Below are 19,537 nucleotides of genomic sequence, written 5' to 3' on the forward strand. Positions count from 1 at the left end.
AAGTTCTTATTGCAAGCACGTATGACTATCTACGGAATACATGCCTACATTACATTGATGAATTGAAGTTAGTTCTGTGTCGCCCTAGGTTATAAGTGTTACATGATGAATGTTATCCAACATAATTATCCATCACCGATCCAATGCCTACGAGCTTTTCACATATTGATCTTTGCTAAGTTACTATTGTTGATGTTGCTGTCACAATTGCTACAAAACTACTGCTACTGTTACTATTGCTATTATTACCACTGCTATCAAACTATCATATTATTGTGATATTGATCACTCTACTGGAGATATTTAGTTCTCCAGGTGTGGTTGAATTGACAACTCAACTGCTAATACTTGCAAATATTCTTTGGCTCCCCTGGTGTCGAATCAATAAATCTAGGTTGAATACTCTACCCTCGAAAACCATTGCAATCCCCTATACTTGTGGGTTATCACGCGCGAGCACTGTAGTTGGTTTCTCGGCCGTGCCTGTTCAATGGCGGCAGACAGGCGAACGGGCATCCTGTTTGAATGAAGTAGATATTTGTCCCGTCCCATCCAGTAACACCTCTCCGACATTGAATACGAGTGGACACCGAGAACGCGGCGCGGACGACCCTCTCGGCCACGAGCCGCTTCAATGCTAGCATTAGTGAGAGATCACGTTCGTTCTGAGTCGGCGTCAATGCGGAGCTACCACTCTAGAACGGCATTAAGGCGGGCAACCGCTTCGGGCGGGAAAGGGCAGGGGCGAAGGAGTGGGTTTTGCGTGGGCCATGGTTGTCAGACGCATGCGTGACAGTGGTTCGGACGCCCGCAACCCCCCCCTCCGATTTGCGGGGAAAAGGGTGTCCGGACCAACCAGCGGACGGATACAGGACCGAGTTGGAAGGCAAAATACGTCCGGACCGTGCGATCGGGACGTATGTAAGGCGGTTTGAGGGTCCGCATTAGAGATGCCCTAAAGTTCCATCTTTCATTTTTCTCCTCACCACCCCTTCGTCCAATCTCCCAGCAGCCACTGATTTTTTCTAGTTTTCTATTCCCTCCTAGGTTTCACCGAACCAACCTTTGGTAACCCGATAAACTAGATCAATGTACGGTGTATAGCATTAAATTCATGGTTCATAAATATATTGTTTCTTATGGTAAAACGTCATAGTGGTTAGACATATTTGGTAACTAAATAAATACAAATAAATTCTCGGTCCATAGATAAATAAATGTGAATCAGTATCTTATCTTGGGTAGCCCAATAAAGAAGATCAATCACGCGCACATATCTAAAAATGTACGCATTGTATAACCAAAACATGATTTTATTTTGTTTATTTATTTTGCATTAAGATTTGTTCCATATGGTTGTCTTATCTAAAAGGAACGTAAGGTTCCCATTTCACCTTTCTTCCCACCACATCTTCGTCCAACCTTCAACTTAATTTACTTACCTTATGAACCAGTTCCACTTTAATTTACTTACCTAACTTTGGATCAAAATAAGGTACTTCATAGGCAGAATTTGATGATCATTTATTTACACAACCGTATTTATTATAGACAGGTAAATCACAAGCCGGCGTACTAGAAGATTTATACTCGATTGTAACGCACGGGCATTGTTCTAGTTGTTTAAAAAATATTTGACTCCAATGGCAACACATGGCCATATGCCTTTTTTAGTACCATGGGCATATACCAATTACTTAAAAAAATACCTAAGATTTTGTCTTGTGTTTCTTTCTTCCACCCATCCTCACTCCTCTTCTCGCCTCCTCAATTTTCGGTTTTGTCGATTCTTTTTTAATCGATTTTCTGAAAAACACGGTTCAACTACCACACATCTAATTTGCCTATCAAATAAGATAATGGTTTCTTTGAAGTTAATAAATATTGTTTTAGTTGGCAGTTAAAGCCTTCCCTAATATATAAGAGGGTGTTTGTTTCCAGGGACTTATTGGTTTAGGGACTTAAAAAAATCTCTATAAGTCCCATCTAAACCAAACAGGAGGGACTTATAGGGACTTAAAGTGGGCATTTGGGACTTATCAAATAAGACTCTTAAGGAGGGACTTATAGTTGTAATATGGTCTTTTAATCCATGTTAAGTCCCAGGAACCAAACAGGTAGGAACTTTTTAGAGACTTGGGACTTATAAGTTGGGACTAAAAAAAGTCCTAGGACTTATGAACCAAACAGGTAGTAAATCACATTGATTGTGTACAAAATATTTATGTGCTCGCTACAACACATAAACAACTAATTTAAGTTAGAATTTATGTTACTACATTACTTGTTACGAGGTCATATATTCGAAAATATAAAGGTGGACATGGCTCCGCGAGCACCAACATGAATAGTAAATTAAAAAATATATTAGGAGATTTTCTAAAAATTCTAAAATTTTGAGTATTGAACTTGATCGATCATTCTACTCAGTACCAAGTTTAATGAAGCATTGACACCCTGATACCTTTAGTGAAGAAAATATAATTGGCATGTTACTATTCATAAAATGGTATTTTTTTAATGTAGCTTTGATTTTGTCATTTTTGCCTAGAATATCACGGATGTTGTTCACTCGGGAAACTTTTTATACGCAAGCATCGACTATGCATGTTACAAATAAAATCATTTTTAATTTTTTAGTACTTCTACGAAATTATAATTCGTAAAGCGTGCGGGTTAGACAATATTCACCAACTCTGCATTGACCATACATTTATGAATGGAGATCATATTAAAACTGCATAAAAATCATTAACCATGCTTTAGATTTTAACATTAATTTTAATTTATTCAGTCATTAACTTAAATGAGAAGACCGGTCAAAGCTATCAAGTTGGTTGACAATTATGACCGGTCCACCATCATTATTATCACCACCGACGGGCTGCACCGCTTTTCTCACGCCTCTCTCTTTTCCTCTGCCTGCTCATTGAGATGTGCGCTGCGCACAGGAACTGTGTAGCCGGTCCTGCGCGCAGCGGCACATCGACAGAACACATAAAAGTCTCGCTCCCATCCATGGCCCCGAACTAAACGCCCAGTCTGAACTACACGCCGCGGCACGCGCGGCAGCGCAGCGCATCCCCGTCTTCTCCTTGTCGTCTAAGCCAGCGAGGGGCGGACGCCGTCGCCGTCGCCGCCGCGCTCTCCTCCTCCGCCTCCTCTGCTGCTGCTGCTCTTCCTCGAGCTGTCCTCCGCACTGCAAGGAGATAGAGGGGAGGGGCGGGGCATCTTCTGACATCAGTAATGGCGGTAGGCTCTCTCTCTCTCTCTCCGTCCTCCCTTCTTCCGGCGATTTTAGAGCCCCATCCATTAAACGGATTTGCTACAAGTTATACTAGGGGACTCATCTCTTGATTCTTAGGGGCATTTCCCATGCAAGGATTGCGTTCCTGCAAAATCTTTTGCGATTCCTTTGCACAGCATTCGTGCTGAAATTTCCACTGACAAAAGCTCTTATGAAAGATTCCTTTGTTTTTCCCTACTGCTCAATCACACAAAGTTTCCATCCCGATGCGGAGGAAGCTCTCATGTTTATTACTCCCTCTGTAAACTAATATAAGAGCGTTTAGATCACTACTTTAGTAATCTAAACGCTCTTATATTAGTTTACGGAGGGAGTAGTATTCTTGACGTATCAGTCTGTGCGCGACTCTGTTTTCATATGTTCGATGGGAGAAAAAACTTTCTGCATATTGGAGGTTTTGTGGTTTGTTCGATGGGAGAAAAAACTTTCTGCATATTGGGGTTTTGTGGTGAGTTTGTTCGATGAGGGGGGGGGGGGGGGGGGGGGGGGGACTCGATGCGTTCCAGACCCTAGGGGGGGGGGGGACTCGATGCGTTCCAGACCCTATAGAATCGGATCCGCCGAATGGCAGACCAGGCATCTATGTTGCATTGGTTGGTTAGCTTCTCAGCCTCTGTCCTTGTCTGCATTTTCTCACATTGGTCAGGTATCAGGGTCTCACCAGATAAGATGCTGCGGTCGTTAGTCAAAATACCGGCTCATATAGCAGAGACAGCAGCGCCGGCTAAACTCTCATTTGAATCGTTTTTTAGGGTCCATTTGATCTGATATACGTACGTTCTTTTAATCTTTCTTTGATGCATTCTGGGCACTAGAGTTGAATGACACTGCTGATTTCGCTTTCGGGATTTCGGCTGCCGCGTGGTCATTTGTTTCATATGTTGTTCATGTTTGACACATTGGCACTCTTGTGGTCACACACAGCATTAACAGGCCGAAACTCTTTTATAAAATAATAAGTAATACTTTTTTTACTTCTCTCGCACTTCAGTTAGTACATTTGAGATGTTCATTTGGAGTGCAAACTACCGTTGTTTATCCATTTGGTTCATCTGGCACTCTGGCCCCTGCCTGTTTGGTTAGTCTTATTCTAGGTGACAATGGGCAAACCTGGTCGATCTAATCACCTATTTAGATTTACCAGTTATTTAGCATCCCCATAACTGGAAATTGAATTATTTCTAATTGTACTGATGTACAGTATATGTTTTGCCCGTTAGCTTAATGTCTTGTTGTGACAGTGCTGGAGGGAGTTTGTTCGATAAAAAGAGATGGTCTTTTCTTCTTCATTTTTGATGTTCTCTAAACTGTACTGCAAAAACGTCTTACATTAGTTTACAGAGGGAGTAGAAGTTGTACTGATTTGCGCTAGAGATTTCAACGGCGATATCTTGTGGCTGTTGTGGGCTTTTGACAGAATAATTCTTCTCTGTGCGTCATTTTCTTCTCTATTATTGCTTTTCTGGTGGTTTGCTTTCAATATTGATCGAGGTGTGCTTAACTCATGTGACAGGACCGGGATAGCGACAGTGATGACAATGTTAAGTTTGACTGGGAAAGTGATGGTGAGGCTGAGCCTTCATCGGCTCCGGCTTTCAGGAACTCGGATGCTCCTGGCCCATCCACGCTGGTACTTCAGCACAAGAGCTAGCCCTGACTTGTTATTATTATGATTATAGTGTGATATTTGTTTGTGCAAATGTCTAAAGGATTCTAATGGGCAGGCCAACGAGGAAGCGCCGTCTACTGCTTTAATTGAGGAATATGTAGCAATGGGTTTCCCAAAAGAGATAGTCGTGAAGGGCATGAAGGAGATTGGTAATACTCAAAGTAACTAGTTTCATTTCATGTGTCTTGTTTATGTTTATATCTTATGTTTCAACCGAGGCTTTTGTTTTCAGGGCATAGCGATGCAGATGCATTGCTCGAGCTAATTCTCACATATCAGGTATTTGTCCATGTGCTTTATCTTGGTTTTATTCTATGATGTATTTGCTACATGGCAAAGATTGTATGTTATACGATTGGTGATGTGAAATGCAGGCACTAGGTGCTGATGATGCAGTGGGTAACTGCTCTACTTCTGGCTGCGCTCCTCAGGGTGTTGAAGAAGAAGAAGATGATGATGATCTTGATTTTGAGAATTGGGATGGCGACGATGACGATGTTGGTGGTAGAGGGACCAACTGTGATGATCCTGGTGATGAGGTAGATGATTCCTGATCTTTAGTTCAGTAGCTGAGAATTCTTTGATCATATATGTGCTGTTATATGTGAAGTCTTTGCCATGCATACCTTGAGCACCCTCTTTATGTATTGTTTGAGTTTTTTTTTTTTTTGCTCCGAGTGTTTCAACGGTGTAGAATTGAATTGTGAAGTTTGAGCACTTTGTTTTTTACATAGAATTCTCATCCTGTTTAAGTTTATCGTGTACGTGTGATATAGGGAGTGAGGTTGAATACCATTAGACCAGTACCTCCCGCATAGTAATCAATCAAACTGGAAAATAGTAGAAACTGAGTGTATTATTGCCCTGCTTGTTTGTGATTTTTATGAATTAGAAAATTTATTTCTGTTAGATACCACTCCTTTTCTCTTCAGTTCTTATGCATTTGAATATTAGTTACACGACTTGAAACTTGTGGAATCGGGATGGTATGAGCAAATCACATTACAGATGCTAAACTTTGTAATCCAAGATATAGTGTACAATCGGACTGAGCTGAGAAGAGTTCATAAGAAATAGAAGCTAAACTTGAATGCCGAGTACTACATAATTCTAGCCTGCACTTGGGTAAAGTTTGTGCTGCAACCCAGCTCATCACTTTTCCATCGAATGCAAGGATGGTTGGAAACTAGCTTGCTGGTTTGGACGAATAAGATCTACAAGAATTAAATGGCATTGTTCAAGATTCTTCTTTTGACTTTCAGTTACACAAAGTGATCTTAATACTGGAAAAGTACATCACATACTGCACTAATTGCATCAAACTTCGCTCCAAGATCAACCTCAAGAAGAGCAATATCTACATGTTAGAGCCGAAGAAAGCAAGGGATTCGATGTAGAAATGTTATGCTAGAAATACATACACAGAGTCACTAATTTAGAAATCTCAGAATGTAATATATGATGTGATAGCTGATTTTCGTGTAGGTTACGCAGATAAAACTAGTGATGAGAATATTGTATGGTTGAACCCTATACATGGCTATATATATGTAATGACTGAAAACAAGAAGTAGGGAAAGAGTATGGAGTGCTTGACGTCTATTATACCTGCTCAGCAAAAAAATATCTTGATTGCTAGCAAGGTGATGAACCTGAAATAGTGTGGAATGCGAATATCTTCATCTTCTCCTGAAGATGCACACATTTGCCTTATCTTCCATCAGTCCTAACTTTCTTCCACTGCTATGCATCCAGCACAGACTGCCATTATATGATACAACAAACTTGAACATGTACTTCCAGTTTATTCCTGTCCATCACCACCAATACTTCATATCGATATTTGCTAATGTAGGTAGTTGTTTCAAGTGTAAAATGATGAGCGTTTCTGTTCATGCAAACAGTAACTCTTGTATTAACGTCATTCTCAAACAGCACCAGAGAACAAGAAGTTGAGTTCCTAAATCATTTCATTGATTTAACTCTTGATCAGTGTTTTTCTATTGTTTCTTGGGTGGTCTGTGCTGTTCATTTCTTTACCGTTGATCAGCTGTAGTCCCCTTCATTTCTCTGGCCCTATAGATGTCGGTACATAATTGTATTTCTCTATCAGCAATCACTCAGTTGGCATTAATAAGTCAGTGAGATGTAGCAAGTGTTTTCTAATCTCAGTTTTTATTGCAACTCTGAAGGATTTTCTACAAGAGATGTCACAGAAAGATAAGAAGATCAACTCATTAGTAGACATGGGCTTTCCTGAAGATGAGGCAAATATTGCTATTACGAGATGCGGTATACTCTTTCTGAAATTTTTGTCTCGACAGTCATGCTTTCACGGAGAAGGCAACTTATGCTATACATTTCTGTTTAAATTTTCCTAGGTGTGGATGCTGATCTCTGTGTATTAGTTGATTCGATTAGTGCATCACTGGTTGCAGGAGATTTCAATTCCAGAAACATATCTGACCATCAGGTACCTTGTGCTTTTATGTACATTTCAATAAGAAACGGTTCTGCTTTTAGTTCGATGTAACTGAAATCCGTGTACATTTGGTAGGTTATGGATAGATGCTTTGATTCGTTTGGAGGGAGAAAGAAAGCAAGATTGATGGAAGAGAGCAAGAAAAGGAGGATGCAATATGCACAAGGCAGTGGATCCTCCTTTGCTGGTAGCCATGATGAGCCAACGCGTATCCCAGATCCTATGGTTGGATTTAATCTGCCCAGTGACAGAAAACCGTCAATGACCAGAATGCTTCCTGAACAAGCTGTCGGACCACCTTTTTTCTACTTTCAGAATGTGGCCCGAGCTCCAAGAGGTGCATGGACGACCATTTCAAAAAAATTCTACGACATTCAACCAGAGTTTGTGGATTCCAAGTATTTTTGTGCAGCTTCAAGGGAAAGTGGGTACATCCATAATTTGCCAATTGAGAACAGAGAAGCTCTTCTCCCTTTCCCTCTAAAGACCGTATTTGATGCATTCCCTCATTATAAGAAGTGGTGGCCTTCTTGGGACCCAAGAAGGCAGCTCAACTGCTTGCAAGCAAGTGTGGCAACTGCAAAGTTGACAGACCAGATCCAGCGTACTCTTGCAAGATCAGGCAACCCAAGTGTTCAGAAACATGTGGTGGATGAGTGCAAAACTTGGGATCTTGTCTGGGTAGGGAAAAACAAGGTTGCTCAGTTGGAGCCTGATGAGATGGAATCTCTGCTCGGTTTCCCAAGGGACCACACAAGGGGAGTCGTCAAGACAGAGAGGTACAAATCTCTTGCGAACTCCTTCCAAGTTGATACAGTTGCTTACCACCTATCAGTGCTGAGGGACATGTTTCCCAATGGTGTCAATGTGCTGTCCTTGTCCACCGGAATTGGAGGAGGAGAGGTAGCTTTGCACAGGCTTGGGATCCGCATGAGGACAGTGGTGTCTGTTGAGGAAGGCGAAACTAATAGGAGGATTTTTGAGGGTTGGTGGGATCAGACCCAGACAGGCAAGCTGGTTCAGATTGCCAACCTGAAATCTCTCACTAATGAGAGAATTGCATCGTTAGTTGGTAGATTTGGTTGCTTCGACTTGGTGATTGGGGGCAGCCAAGGTGAGCAATCTGCTTTGTTGTACGACTACCCCAGAATCTTGGATGCCATCAAGTCAGCTATGGCAAGGATGTAGGCTAAGCATCATAGTACCTATTCTGTCACTTAGTGCTTATCTCTAGGAACCGCAGCTTCCCGCAGCTTCATCTATGTAAGGATGTAGGCTAAGCATCGTAGTACCTATTCTGTCACTTAGTGTTTATCTCTAGGAACCGCAGCTTCATCTATGTTTAAACAGTGAGGCGACGTGGTGGATGTTTATTTGCAAGAAATGCCTTGTTTTAAGTATCCAAATTCTGTTTAGTGCTGGACAAACAAATTTTGCCATGCACTGCCTTACATGATGCTCTTGTTTGTCTGGCTGAGCTGTACATGTCATGTAACTGCTTCAGTTGTACACACTGCTAAGACTGGAATTTGGTGTTTTACGTAGAGACAGAGACTTCTTTTGCTTAGTTGCTTCATATCATTTCCTCTGCTTACACTTAACACTGCATCAAGCACTCAACTGTGGTTTTCAGGCTATGAAAACAGTGAGTGAACACGATAAGGTTAAAAGAGGATGTTGATTATGAAAAGCCTATATAGGAAGGTAAAAATGTGGCCTGATCTTCTGCTGTTAACCTGTAGACAAGCAGGGTGTTTAATTTGCTATTTCACACAGCATCTTTCCTTTAGCAAAGCATTTTAGCATAGACGATATTGTACATTTTCTATTCTGGGATGGGATGCAAAAGAAGATGATACAAATCCAGAGATAGTTCTCTCTGTTCTTTCTCTTGTTAGATTGTTTCGTTTCGCACACTAAGCTTGACAAGCTGAAACAAGTACCAATGTCGACTGGGGATAGAGCTTGAAATGCATTCTTTGGCACCCACAGCACACTTCATTCCTTGGTAGTGATGAAAAGAATGTAAGTAACTGGTATTTCACTCAGGGCAGACGTATTTTTGGAAAAATACATCGTGCCTCATGTCGCTTTCATCCTGTATGATCTTCAAAGTCTGGGAAAATAAGCCTATCAGGCTACCAGGTTATCAGGTTTCCCAAGTTTGTAAAGTTCAGAACTTGGGTTCAGATTTTGTGATAGGGATTCTGGTATGTTATATAAGACTTCAGAGCCGGTGCAAATGCTGTTTTGAATGGATTTTGGATGTTGGAGCTCTGCTTTCATCAAGATTGAAAACAACAGCAATGGATTTTAAAAAAGTAAACAATTGCTCTGAAAAAATGGCCTCACTTCTGTGTAACTTCAGCATGGTAAGTTAGATCATTCATACCCTAGTAGAACCTGTTCTGGTCACTCTCTTGGGGCTCTGAAATTAGACCTAGTAGAACCTGTTCTGGTCACTCTCTTGGGGCTCTGAAATTAGATCATTCAGTAAACAGTTGCTCCAAAACCTGGGGTCTCTTGGTGGTTGCCTTTATCCACTGCACTCCAAACCAGAAGCTGAAGCTAGGTTCACAAAATGATGATGGTGACTACGTACTAGTTAGCTGAAATCAGGAGCAGACACCAAGTCCTGCTCTGGAACTGAAACCGAAGCTCTACACGTCGTTCTAGCGGACAGTAAGGGTGTACAGCAAGCACTATGCTCAGTTTCTTTGAGCTGAAATGGAACCTTTGTTAGCTTGTCACCGCTATTGTGTATGGTGTACCTGTAGTCAGTGTTCTTCGTTTGCTTCACATATGGATGACTGATGAGTGGTTGCAAGGTCTCTCTTCTTGTTCACTACGATTGGATGTGCATAGTGTTGTAGGAAAAGTGGATGTGTATAGTGGGAAATGAAATCAGGATAGACGAAAGCAGACTGTTAGGTACTCCCTCCGTTTCAAAAATACTTGAAGATCCACTAGATTTGTCCCAAGTCAAACTTCTTTCAATTTGACCAACTTTATACAATTTCTTTTTAATATCTATGAGTACAATCTAGTGCTGTATGAAAGTTATGCCGGAGACAGTTCACCAGAATTTTTTTAAAAATAAATTTGTGGAGGAGATTGAGTTGAACTTTTCTTTTTTCGAGGAAATGGATTTTTTTAAGGGAATTTTGAGGAAATGGATTGAGTTGAACTTGACGGAGAAGATCACGGTATCTACTGGGCCGAAATGTAATGTAACGAGCGGGCTTGAATACATAGGCCTAATCTTTCTCTGGGCCCAACACGAGACTTCTCTCCCCAACCCCTGAGCTGCGAGAGAGAGGAAAGGGCGAAAGGCGGTGTGTGTTCTGTTCATTCCCTTCGTTCGGAGGCGGAGCCGAGGAGACGGCCGGCGGCGACCACGATGGGCGGCGGCGAGGGCAAGTCGAGGAAGCGCCGCTCTTCCCCCTCCTCAGGTGCCTGAAACTATCCAATTGCTTCTCGCCCCAGTCGACCCGAGCCTGTTCCTCTCTTTCCGCGCCGTGCTGATTCCTCTCCCTGTTCCGCCTGTCGATTCGCTGGCCCAGGGGAGGAAGATGAGAGGGAGCGGAAGAAGAGGCGGGACAAGAAGGAGAGCAGGAGGAGCGGCCGCGACGGCAGGGGCAGCGACGAGGAGGAGGAGAGGCGGAGGAGGAAGAAGAAGCACGGCGACAGGGGCAAAGACAAAGGTAGGGTTCCTTTTGCCTCTAGGGCCTGAATTTCTTCCAGTTCTCTCTGACTGAATGGAATCATGCTTAGCTTGGTTCCTTGTGCCGTCGTGGGATGTCTTAAACTGAGCTAGAGAATGGGCAATACCATTAAGTGACATTTCAGTCTTCACAAGCTTCACCTCTGAGAAGGGAGGACCATACCCACCTTTAGACCATGAACATAATCCATCAACTCGGCCTCTTCAGCACTCTGAAAATTTCCATGCCGGTAGTATTGCAACACCTGCATGATCTCTAACAACCGCACCGATACTAGCAGAACCATCAACCGAAGCAAAACTAGCATCGACGTTTATTTTCGCCTGACCAAATGGAGGTGAGGTCCTGACCTCATCATGTGATTCATTATTGGCCCTCTGCTCAGGCAAGCAATGGTGGTGGATAGGAGATTTACCTTTTTTGGATTATTATAGGAAGAAGAGCGCCAAGGCAGCCCGAGGAAGCAACATAATTTTGTAGAGAGAGAGTCGAAGCTGAAATAGTTGGCTTGCCATCATTGAAAATAATATCATTCCTGAGATGGCATGCTCTCCATAGGAGGAATAAAATCTTAGTGCGTATCTGATCATCCACTTGGGCAGGAGACAAAACAATCAATCCGGACCACTTTTCACAAAAAAAAAAATCTTTAGGATGTAAATTCAGTCTTAAGAGCAAACTGAACAGCATGAGGTCTAGTGTGATCAATCACCGCATGATAACCATCCCACCCGCCAAACCATGAATATTGTGGGTTAGGTTTGTATCCATATTCTTTTCAACCAACTTGGCTTCGGCATCACACTTAATTAGGCATATATTTGTTCGATTGTAATAGTTTAACTATAGTGCTAGATTCATTTGATGATGTATACGTGACTCTGTATTTGTTTGTCTTAACAGAGAGGGATTCGAAGGAGAGGCGTTCCAAGGAGAAGGAGAAGAGCAAGCGAAAAGACAAGGATGCTGTGAGTTATCTAGATGGTTATTTTATCAGAGTATCAAGTGAAGTAGTTTGCATATGATTAATTAGAGTTCTGGAGCTTTTAGCTCTTTGTTAGTACATTTTTCATAGATGAATTTCTGTAGAAGCTTGAGCTTTTGCAAAGGTCTGATAATGGGATGGACAATGGTCCTATAGAACCACATGAAGTGGGGTTGAACAAATATGATTTGGCAAACACAGCTAGTAGGCTGAATTAAATAAACTAATCACCATCAAATTGATGTATGCATGCAACCAACCTGGCAATTTGTCCATATCATGTTTTTAAGGTGTCTTTGAAGCACCCTTAGAAGTGAACCTGACCCTTTCCTGGTAAATGTTTCAGGCTAAGATATTCCAAATTTCTAATTGTCATAACTGAAATGCAAGTCTGTTGTATTGTCCTGGACAATGGAGTCCCGTAGAAACTTGCCAAGAGTGTATTTCGCATCTGAAGGCTGAATAGCAGCACAAGGTGTATTTCTGCCGTTGAACTAAAATAGTGATTGGAATTTAGGTGCTTTATTTTTTTTAACAATTATTGCCTTATTCCCTGCAATGTTTATGCCCGCAATGAAAGGGTTGTAGTATCTACATCCCTGAAGGGATCTTGAGGACCGTAGTTTGTGTACCTAGAGTATAATGTTAGTTGCATCTCATCTATCTCTTGAGTTTTAGTGTAATTCAGCAAAAAAATAGTGGATTGTTAAGAAAGAAGTGTGCACCAGATTTATTTGAATGCACCAGTTAGGTTAGGTACATGTATCCTTGCCAGAGCAGAAGTGATTGACCTTGCTTGTTCTTCCCCTGCCTTTGTCATGTCCTGATGCCTCTCATTTTCAGCCATCGCTAAAACAGGACATCAAAGAAATATCCAAGGACGACTACTTTGCAAAGAACAATGAGTTTGCAACCTGGTTGAAGGAAGAGAAGGGCAAATATTTCTCCGACCTTTCTTCAGAGTCTGCCCGTGATATCTTCCTCAAGTTCGTGAAACAATGGAACAAGGGGAAGCTGCCATCGCAATACTACGTGGGCATCACCACTGGGCCCCGATCAGCACACAACTGGAACATCAAGAAGGCATGAGAAGGCTTGTCTCCCTTGTGGCCTGCAGTTCGGGTGCCTTGCGTTGTGGGGTTTCTTGACGAAACTGCTATACCAAATGCTTGTGCCACTTGTTCCATCTTTTAGGTTTCTGATCTAAACCTGGATGAACAATAGTTCAGTATCGCTGTGTTTAGCATTGATGTTAGTCCTGTTGCCAACGTTCAGTGAAAAGATTCTAGCAAACTTGTTGCTGTATGGAAAAGAGCTGGTATTCAGGTGATTAGCCCCACCACCACATGTCCATGTTCTTCTGCCTTTTTTGATGGGTCTTCTGTATAACTTCGATATTCTTGCTGTAAACTGAAGATTTTCACTGTTATGAATTAGTCTGCCGTATTTTGGAATCGCCACTTTGGCAGCATGTAAACTGATTTTGAAGAGTTTGCTGCTGTTATGAATTAGTCTGCGGTATTTCAGCATCGCCACTTTGGCAGCGGTCCAGTCTGTTTAGGCAATATACTGATCCTATTGCAAATTCCTCCAGAAAAACTGCAGTCAAGAGACCAGGGCGAAAACTACTCCCTCCGTCCCATAATATAAGAGCGTTTTTGACACTACACTAGTGTAAAAAAACGCTCTTATATTATGGGACAGAGGGAGTATCTACTATCATCAGAATGCACAGACAATTTTGATACGAGTTAATCAGAACAGAGCTTAAATCAGAGATGAAACCATGGCAAAGAAACAAAGGAACTCGAGTGATACACATATTTCGGATCTCACAAGCCCTTGTAGGGTAGGCAAATGCCATTTATTCCATGTTTTGATCCTTTCTGGGCTGAGAAAGCAGGTGGTACAAAGTGCCCAACAGCACATGACAAACACCTACGAATGTCGAAGCGCAGATTCTCTTTCAGAAGCCACCATGCTTAATGCTTGCTGTCCTCTTCCTCGCAGAATTTTGAGTACTTCTTGTCATCCATCAGTGAATTGAGCTCACCTGCATCGCTGACCTTGACCTTGATGATCCAGCCGCCCTCATATGGATCTCCATTGACCTGTGTTGAAAAAATAAAACAGCCAGCATACCGGTCATACAACACTTCAATCCTTGACAATGGATTCCTTGAGTAAGGCTAAGCTGAAACGTACCAATGCTGGTTTCTCTAGTAGTTCATCATTCACTGCAATGACCTCTCCAGACACCGGCGAGTTGATGTCACTGGTTGCCTTCACACTTTCAACAGCACCAAAGTTCGTTCCCTGGGATACAGAGGCGCCAACTTCTGGCAGCTCCACATACACAACATCACCCAAATGGTCCTGAAGCCAAGAAAAACAGCTCTATTATGGCATGTGATGAAAGGCTGCTTATACATATGCATCGAGTGAAGCATTTAATGGTCTAACATATGACAGATCTAACACATGAATTGGTTCAGAGAGATTGAATGTATAAACATATGAACCTGGGCATGGTCTGTAATCCCAACGGTTGCGGAATCACCATCAACCTTCACCCATTCATGGGTTTCAGCATACTTCAGATCCTTCAGCACTGGAAAAGGGCAAAACCAGAAAGATGCGTGTTATAACGTGTACTACACATTGAATGGCATTAATAAGAAATGCAGTTTAACAATGTGCATATAAAGAGTTCCAAAGCCACTCCAACTAATGTAGTAGTTCCCTCATAACCACTACAACTATTGTCCACTCTGAAATATGCACAGAACACAGATCTACTAATGTAAAGAACTTTTTCTTGGGATCATTTCATCAGTTTCTCTGCTTCACACTATTGCATATGATTGTGCGTCAACAAACTCTTGTAGGTTGTAGGTCCCAATGCGGCTGTGTTTTCTCCAACTAGCTTTCGCGAGCCTATTGCAAAAACTTTTGACTAAATCATGGGGTCCCAAACCATTTTGCATGTATTTCATCAACTTTCACACTATATAGTTCTCAAATGCATCAAACAAACATCACATCATGCCATCAAAAGAAAAAACATCACACCAACAAAATAAAAACCAGGTTGCGCCTTCTGCGACGACATCGGCCTACCGACCTACGGCTATCACTGAACCTCAAGAACCATCACCGTACTATAGTGCTCTAAACGATCTTATATTTCTTTGCAGAGGGAGTACACGACTACAAATCCAAGGCGGAAATGTTGAACTTTACCACCTAACCTAATGAGGCAAAAGCAGAGCAGCAGGAAAGATCCTTTTCGCAGAGAAGATAAAACCTGCCACCGGGAAAGGATCAAAACAACCAGAATAAACTCGGTGGCATTACACCCCATCCAGCAAACATCTCCGACGCGTGAACAGGGTCACTGCCGGAATCACCAGTAAGAACTGGTAAAACGGATCGACCAACGACAAATCCTACCACCCAAAATTAGCGGGACGCAGAGGACAAGATCGCGCCGTTCCATCACCAACGACCTGCGATCCCGGGACGGTCGCGGCGCGAGACACGAGACGCACGCGTGAAACAGGCAGGCACGGGCGCAAAGGTGGCCGCGGAGAGAGAGAGGGAGAGGGGAGGTACCGGTGGAGAAGGCCCTGGGGAAGGCGGAGATCTTGAGGTAGGAGGCGGCGCGGGAGGCCCAGAGCGATCTGGAGGCGGCCATGGCCATGATCACGCGACGGGGGGAGGAGGAGGGGGATCGCTCGGCGCCGCCTCCTCTGTTTCTCTCTCTCTCTCTCTCTCTTTCTCTCTGGCGCACCGAGCTCGCTCTTGGGGTTTGGTGGTGGTTTCTCTATTTCTCTCCTTTTTCGCAGAAGAAGTTGGTGGGTGGTGCGCTCTGAGAATTGCGAAAATGTTTTTCGTGGTAGGTCTTTGGGCCCTCCTGGGCCTTTTCGTCCTTGTACTTCTCCACTATTATTAAACAATCAAATAAGAACATTTTTACGTGCATCCCGTTAAGTGTACATCGGTTAATTAGCATCGTCTAATTATCTAAATCAATGAAATCTAACAGATTAGATTAATCTGATGAGTTATCAGAGTGCAATTAGCAATTATAATAGGCTGACCACCACTTCACCGGCCGACGAAAACTTCCCCTCCGTCAGTTTCTCTCTCTTAACCAGAAATCTCTCTCCTAATAAATAGATAAAGAAATCAACAATCAATCCCAAATTAATAGGGATTGCATGCATTATAGCTAATGCTTTAAACCAGGCGTATGTGATCCATGCAAACCGGCTACTCCCGCATCAATTCCTCGCCCAATCAACGCCTCAATAGTCTGCATGCATTTGTTGTTACGGAGGGGAGAGATTTTTGCGTGTGAGAGAATGCCTCTGCCAAGGACACGCTACACATCCTAAAAACACAAGGACGCACTTGCTACCCATCCTCTGCCGCCGCCGTCTGCAGCCTCCGATTCAACGCGTTACGCGCTGCCGGATATGCAGGAGCTGGCAGGGCTTCCGATTCGACGTGCCGCCACCACTTCTGGCGACGCACGAGCCACCCGAGGTCGCGAGCGCGGGGCGCTGCCGCCGCGTTCGCTTCCGAGGGTAGGCGAAGACGCAAATGTTGCCCGTGACCTCGGCCGTCCTCGCGGCCTTTGCGGGAGTGACGACGTCGTCTCCATCCTTCACTCCGCCTCATTGACGTCGGTGCAGGTCATCTCCTCCGACTGCATGCCCACCATGGAGGCCATCTCCTCCAACCGTGCTCCCCACCGTCTCTCTTGATCCGATCTGACCCTAGGGAACTTTTGCAGGCCTCGAGCTCAATCCTTCTCCCCATAGCTTCAGCGATCTTAGACAGGCAAAGGATATGCTCTGCACTGATATAAGACGAGAAATTATTTCTGTAACACTTGATCTTGGGTTTGCACTTGCTAACAGAGAAGCAGCCAAAACAAAGCCACGAGCCTTTGTACTGAATGTAAATACACTCTGCAGATGTGCGCCCATCTTTTAGTGTGAGGTCTGTACTATCCAGTGCAGATTATTTACTATGTCTCGGATTGTGAATGTATAGTTCAATTTCATAATTTTAACCTTTCAAGTTATTGGTGTCCACACATGATTTTAACATCCCCAGTTTCCTTTCAAGTTATTGGGATGCTTTGACAGCTGTCATGTACGGCTTATTATTTGCACCGTAATCTCACAATTCTGAATTTAATCTTTTTAGTTGACTAGCATCACATTTTTTTATTGTGACCTCATGCTTAAATAGTTAAATTTGGCAGGTTGCAGAAATTCGAATTCACTATCTCTGAGAATAAGTATATATTTTGTGGGGGTCACTGAATTCTTCTTCTCTTTCAGGAATTTGCGGCTTACATTGCTAATGCTTGATTCTCGATAGCAATGTTATTTTCCTCCATGTTGGTCATGCCAAAAAAGTATAGAGGTGACTATTTGATCCTCCATTAATCATGTACGTCCTTACTGAAACTGAATGCAGTTTTTTTTGGCTCAAGGGCGAGTCTGCACCAATCCACCATGCTCGAGTTAGGGGGATCACCTACAGTGCTCACCTACAGTGTGAGGGCCAAACCTATATTGTAGGTTAATTCACTTTTGGATTTTTTATGGGCTTGATGACTAACTTATCCTTATTTCATTGCACAATTTTCAAACCATATCAAAATGTTAGTTAACAGATTCGCTGGAATCATGGTATCATTTTACGACAGATTTATGTTCTTTCATACTATATGTAGGCAATTGGTATGATTCCTTTTAAGTCGGAAGTGTCAGTGCGGAGCTAGGAGAAAATACATACATTCTAGAAAGTTTGGTTCCCTTTTTAGAATCAATTACATGTCATTTGGAGAGCATACATTGTTTATATATTGTATTTGTATAGAACCAGTTCTTTGCAAATGTGACTAAACTTGATGCAGACTTGATCCTGGTGCGACTTTTTTACCCAGGATAATAAACCTCTGTTGTTCTTGTGCGGTTGGGGAATCATGTACCGGCATAGTAAATATACCAAATGATATTTCATTGACAAGCCACATATAAATCAAAGTCAAAATTAGGCATATATTGTGATGCAAAGGTAATCTTATATTAGTGTTGATATTTCTTTTTTTTGCAGCCTCTATTGCAGTCTGCACCGCTGCAAGAATGGAATTAATTTTGTTATATATAAATGCTATAATAAGTATTTCAGAGCATTTTTTTCTGCTGTTGGGCTTTAATATTCCATTCCATTTCCGATGGATAAAAATGTTTGAGGCTACTTCCAAATTTATCCCTTGGTTTCTTACGGTCTAATGTGTTTGACAGTTTTTCTTTCAGATTTACCTGTCTTGTTTGTGCAGCAGGTACAAGGTCTCACCATGTTGAAGGCTACTGCCTGTTCTTCCATTTTCATTTTCATTTTGTTAATGTATGTTTACTACCTTATAAGGACATGAGGTGACTCGTGGATTGTAGCGCATGGGGAGCTTCACGATTGTTGTGGTTACTTTTTACACAAAATCATGGTACCACAAGTTGTATGCATAGCTTGTGATACATGGTGATGCATCTTTGCGAGGTTAATTGTGCATCCAGTTTATTGATGCTTTGAAGGTGTCTGATTTAGTGGTTTACATTGAAGGTGCATAACATCAAGTAAAATATGATTAGGCTTACGATATAAGAAGAATAATGATTATATACGAAAGTTAAATACATATGGTGTGTCGCTTCCATAAAGAATGGAGTTATGCGAATAGGTGAATATGCGCCGTGGGACGAAGGGATCATTTGTATTCCATTTATACTCACACGAATTGTATGTGTATCCATGGAGACGTGTGTTGCACGTGCACGCTTACTAGTTTGTTTGGAAAATGAACTGATTTGCCTCAATTTCTTGGATCACTAAAAAAATTAATTCCTTCAAAAAAAATAAAAATTTAGTTGTCTCAAAAAAACCTAAAAGAATAGTTCATCTAAAAAACTTAATTTGTTGGAATATAGGGCAAACTGAAATTCAAAAATTTCAGCTGTTTTTCCGGAGGGATTTTAGAAGATGAAGACAACAAAAACACTTGAATAAGTTTACACAAATATCAACTTGTAGGGGTCAAAACACATGAGCATAACAGATGCTTACTTAGTGCCAAACCACTACTACTAGATGATTTCTCATATTACGGCAGGAGATTACCATAGAGCCTTGTCCCATGCGGCAATGTCCTGCTTAGTTAATTACTCCCTTCGTTCCATGATATAAGACATTTTTACAAGCTAATGCTACTCTCTCTGCAAAGAAATATCAGAGCGTTTAGATCACTAAACGCTTTAGTGATTTAAACGCTTTTATATTTTTTTACGAA

General features: G+C 42.2%; 2 protein-coding genes and 1 long non-coding RNA gene across 3 annotated transcripts; 2 read left to right on the forward strand and 1 right to left on the reverse strand.

Annotated features, from left to right (window-relative positions):
• Positions 1 to 2,970: 2,970 nt before the first annotated feature.
• LOC123144152 (DNA (cytosine-5)-methyltransferase DRM2) lies at positions 2,971 to 13,645 on the forward strand. Its single transcript, XM_044563199.1, has 13 exons — positions 2,971 to 3,252; positions 4,821 to 4,937; positions 5,032 to 5,125; positions 5,209 to 5,255; positions 5,351 to 5,515; positions 7,169 to 7,268; positions 7,358 to 7,449; positions 7,534 to 8,572; positions 9,508 to 9,668; positions 9,827 to 9,830; positions 11,022 to 11,162; positions 12,087 to 12,151; positions 13,012 to 13,645. Exons 1-13 carry the CDS (start codon positions 3,247 to 3,249, stop codon positions 13,255 to 13,257), a joined length of 2,277 nt encoding a protein of 758 aa, XP_044419134.1. The 5' UTR covers positions 2,971 to 3,246; the 3' UTR covers positions 13,258 to 13,645.
• Positions 13,646 to 13,907: 262 nt separating this feature from the next.
• Positions 13,908 to 16,065, reverse strand: LOC123144153 (glycine cleavage system H protein 2, mitochondrial). The gene is made up of 4 exons (XM_044563200.1): positions 15,784 to 16,065; positions 14,691 to 14,779; positions 14,374 to 14,544; positions 13,908 to 14,279 (listed from the first exon to the last, which is right to left on the reverse strand). Exons 1-4 carry the CDS (start codon positions 15,869 to 15,871, stop codon positions 14,151 to 14,153), a joined length of 477 nt encoding a protein of 158 aa, XP_044419135.1. The 5' UTR covers positions 15,872 to 16,065; the 3' UTR covers positions 13,908 to 14,150.
• Positions 16,066 to 16,512: 447 nt separating this feature from the next.
• On the forward strand, positions 16,513 to 18,688 carry LOC123141356 (uncharacterized). Its single transcript, XR_006470232.1, has 4 exons — positions 16,513 to 16,868; positions 16,970 to 17,178; positions 17,526 to 17,610; positions 17,681 to 18,688. It is a non-coding gene; the product is annotated as an uncharacterized lncRNA (long non-coding RNA).
• The last annotated feature ends 849 nt before the right edge of the window (positions 18,689 to 19,537 follow it).

The sequence above is a fragment of the Triticum aestivum genome, chromosome 6D, assembly GCF_018294505.1.
Source record: "Triticum aestivum cultivar Chinese Spring chromosome 6D, IWGSC CS RefSeq v2.1, whole genome shotgun sequence".
Classification (NCBI taxonomy): domain Eukaryota; kingdom Viridiplantae; phylum Streptophyta; class Magnoliopsida; order Poales; family Poaceae; genus Triticum; species Triticum aestivum.

What these genes read in the sequence shown, in the direction of transcription:
- LOC123144152 (XM_044563199.1), top strand. An exon ending in CTCCTGGCCCATCCACGCTG is followed by an intron (nt 4,938 to 5,031) that starts GTACTTCAGCAC and finishes TCTAATGGGCAG; the next exon opens with GCCAACGAGGAAGCGCCGTC. An exon ending in AGCTAATTCTCACATATCAG is followed by an intron (nt 5,256 to 5,350) that starts GTATTTGTCCAT and finishes TGTGAAATGCAG; the next exon opens with GCACTAGGTGCTGATGATGC.
- LOC123144153 (XM_044563200.1), bottom strand. Translation starts at nt 15,871, where the DNA reads ATGGCCATGGCCGCCTCCAGATCGCTCTGGGCCTCCCGCGCCGCCTCC. An exon ending in CCCCAGGGCCTTCTCCACCG is followed by an intron (nt 14,780 to 15,783) that starts GTACCTCCCCTC and finishes GCCCTTTTCCAG; the next exon opens with TGCTGAAGGATCTGAAGTAT. An exon ending in TACTAGAGAAACCAGCATTG is followed by an intron (nt 14,280 to 14,373) that starts GTACGTTTCAGC and finishes TTTTCAACACAG; the next exon opens with GTCAATGGAGATCCATATGA.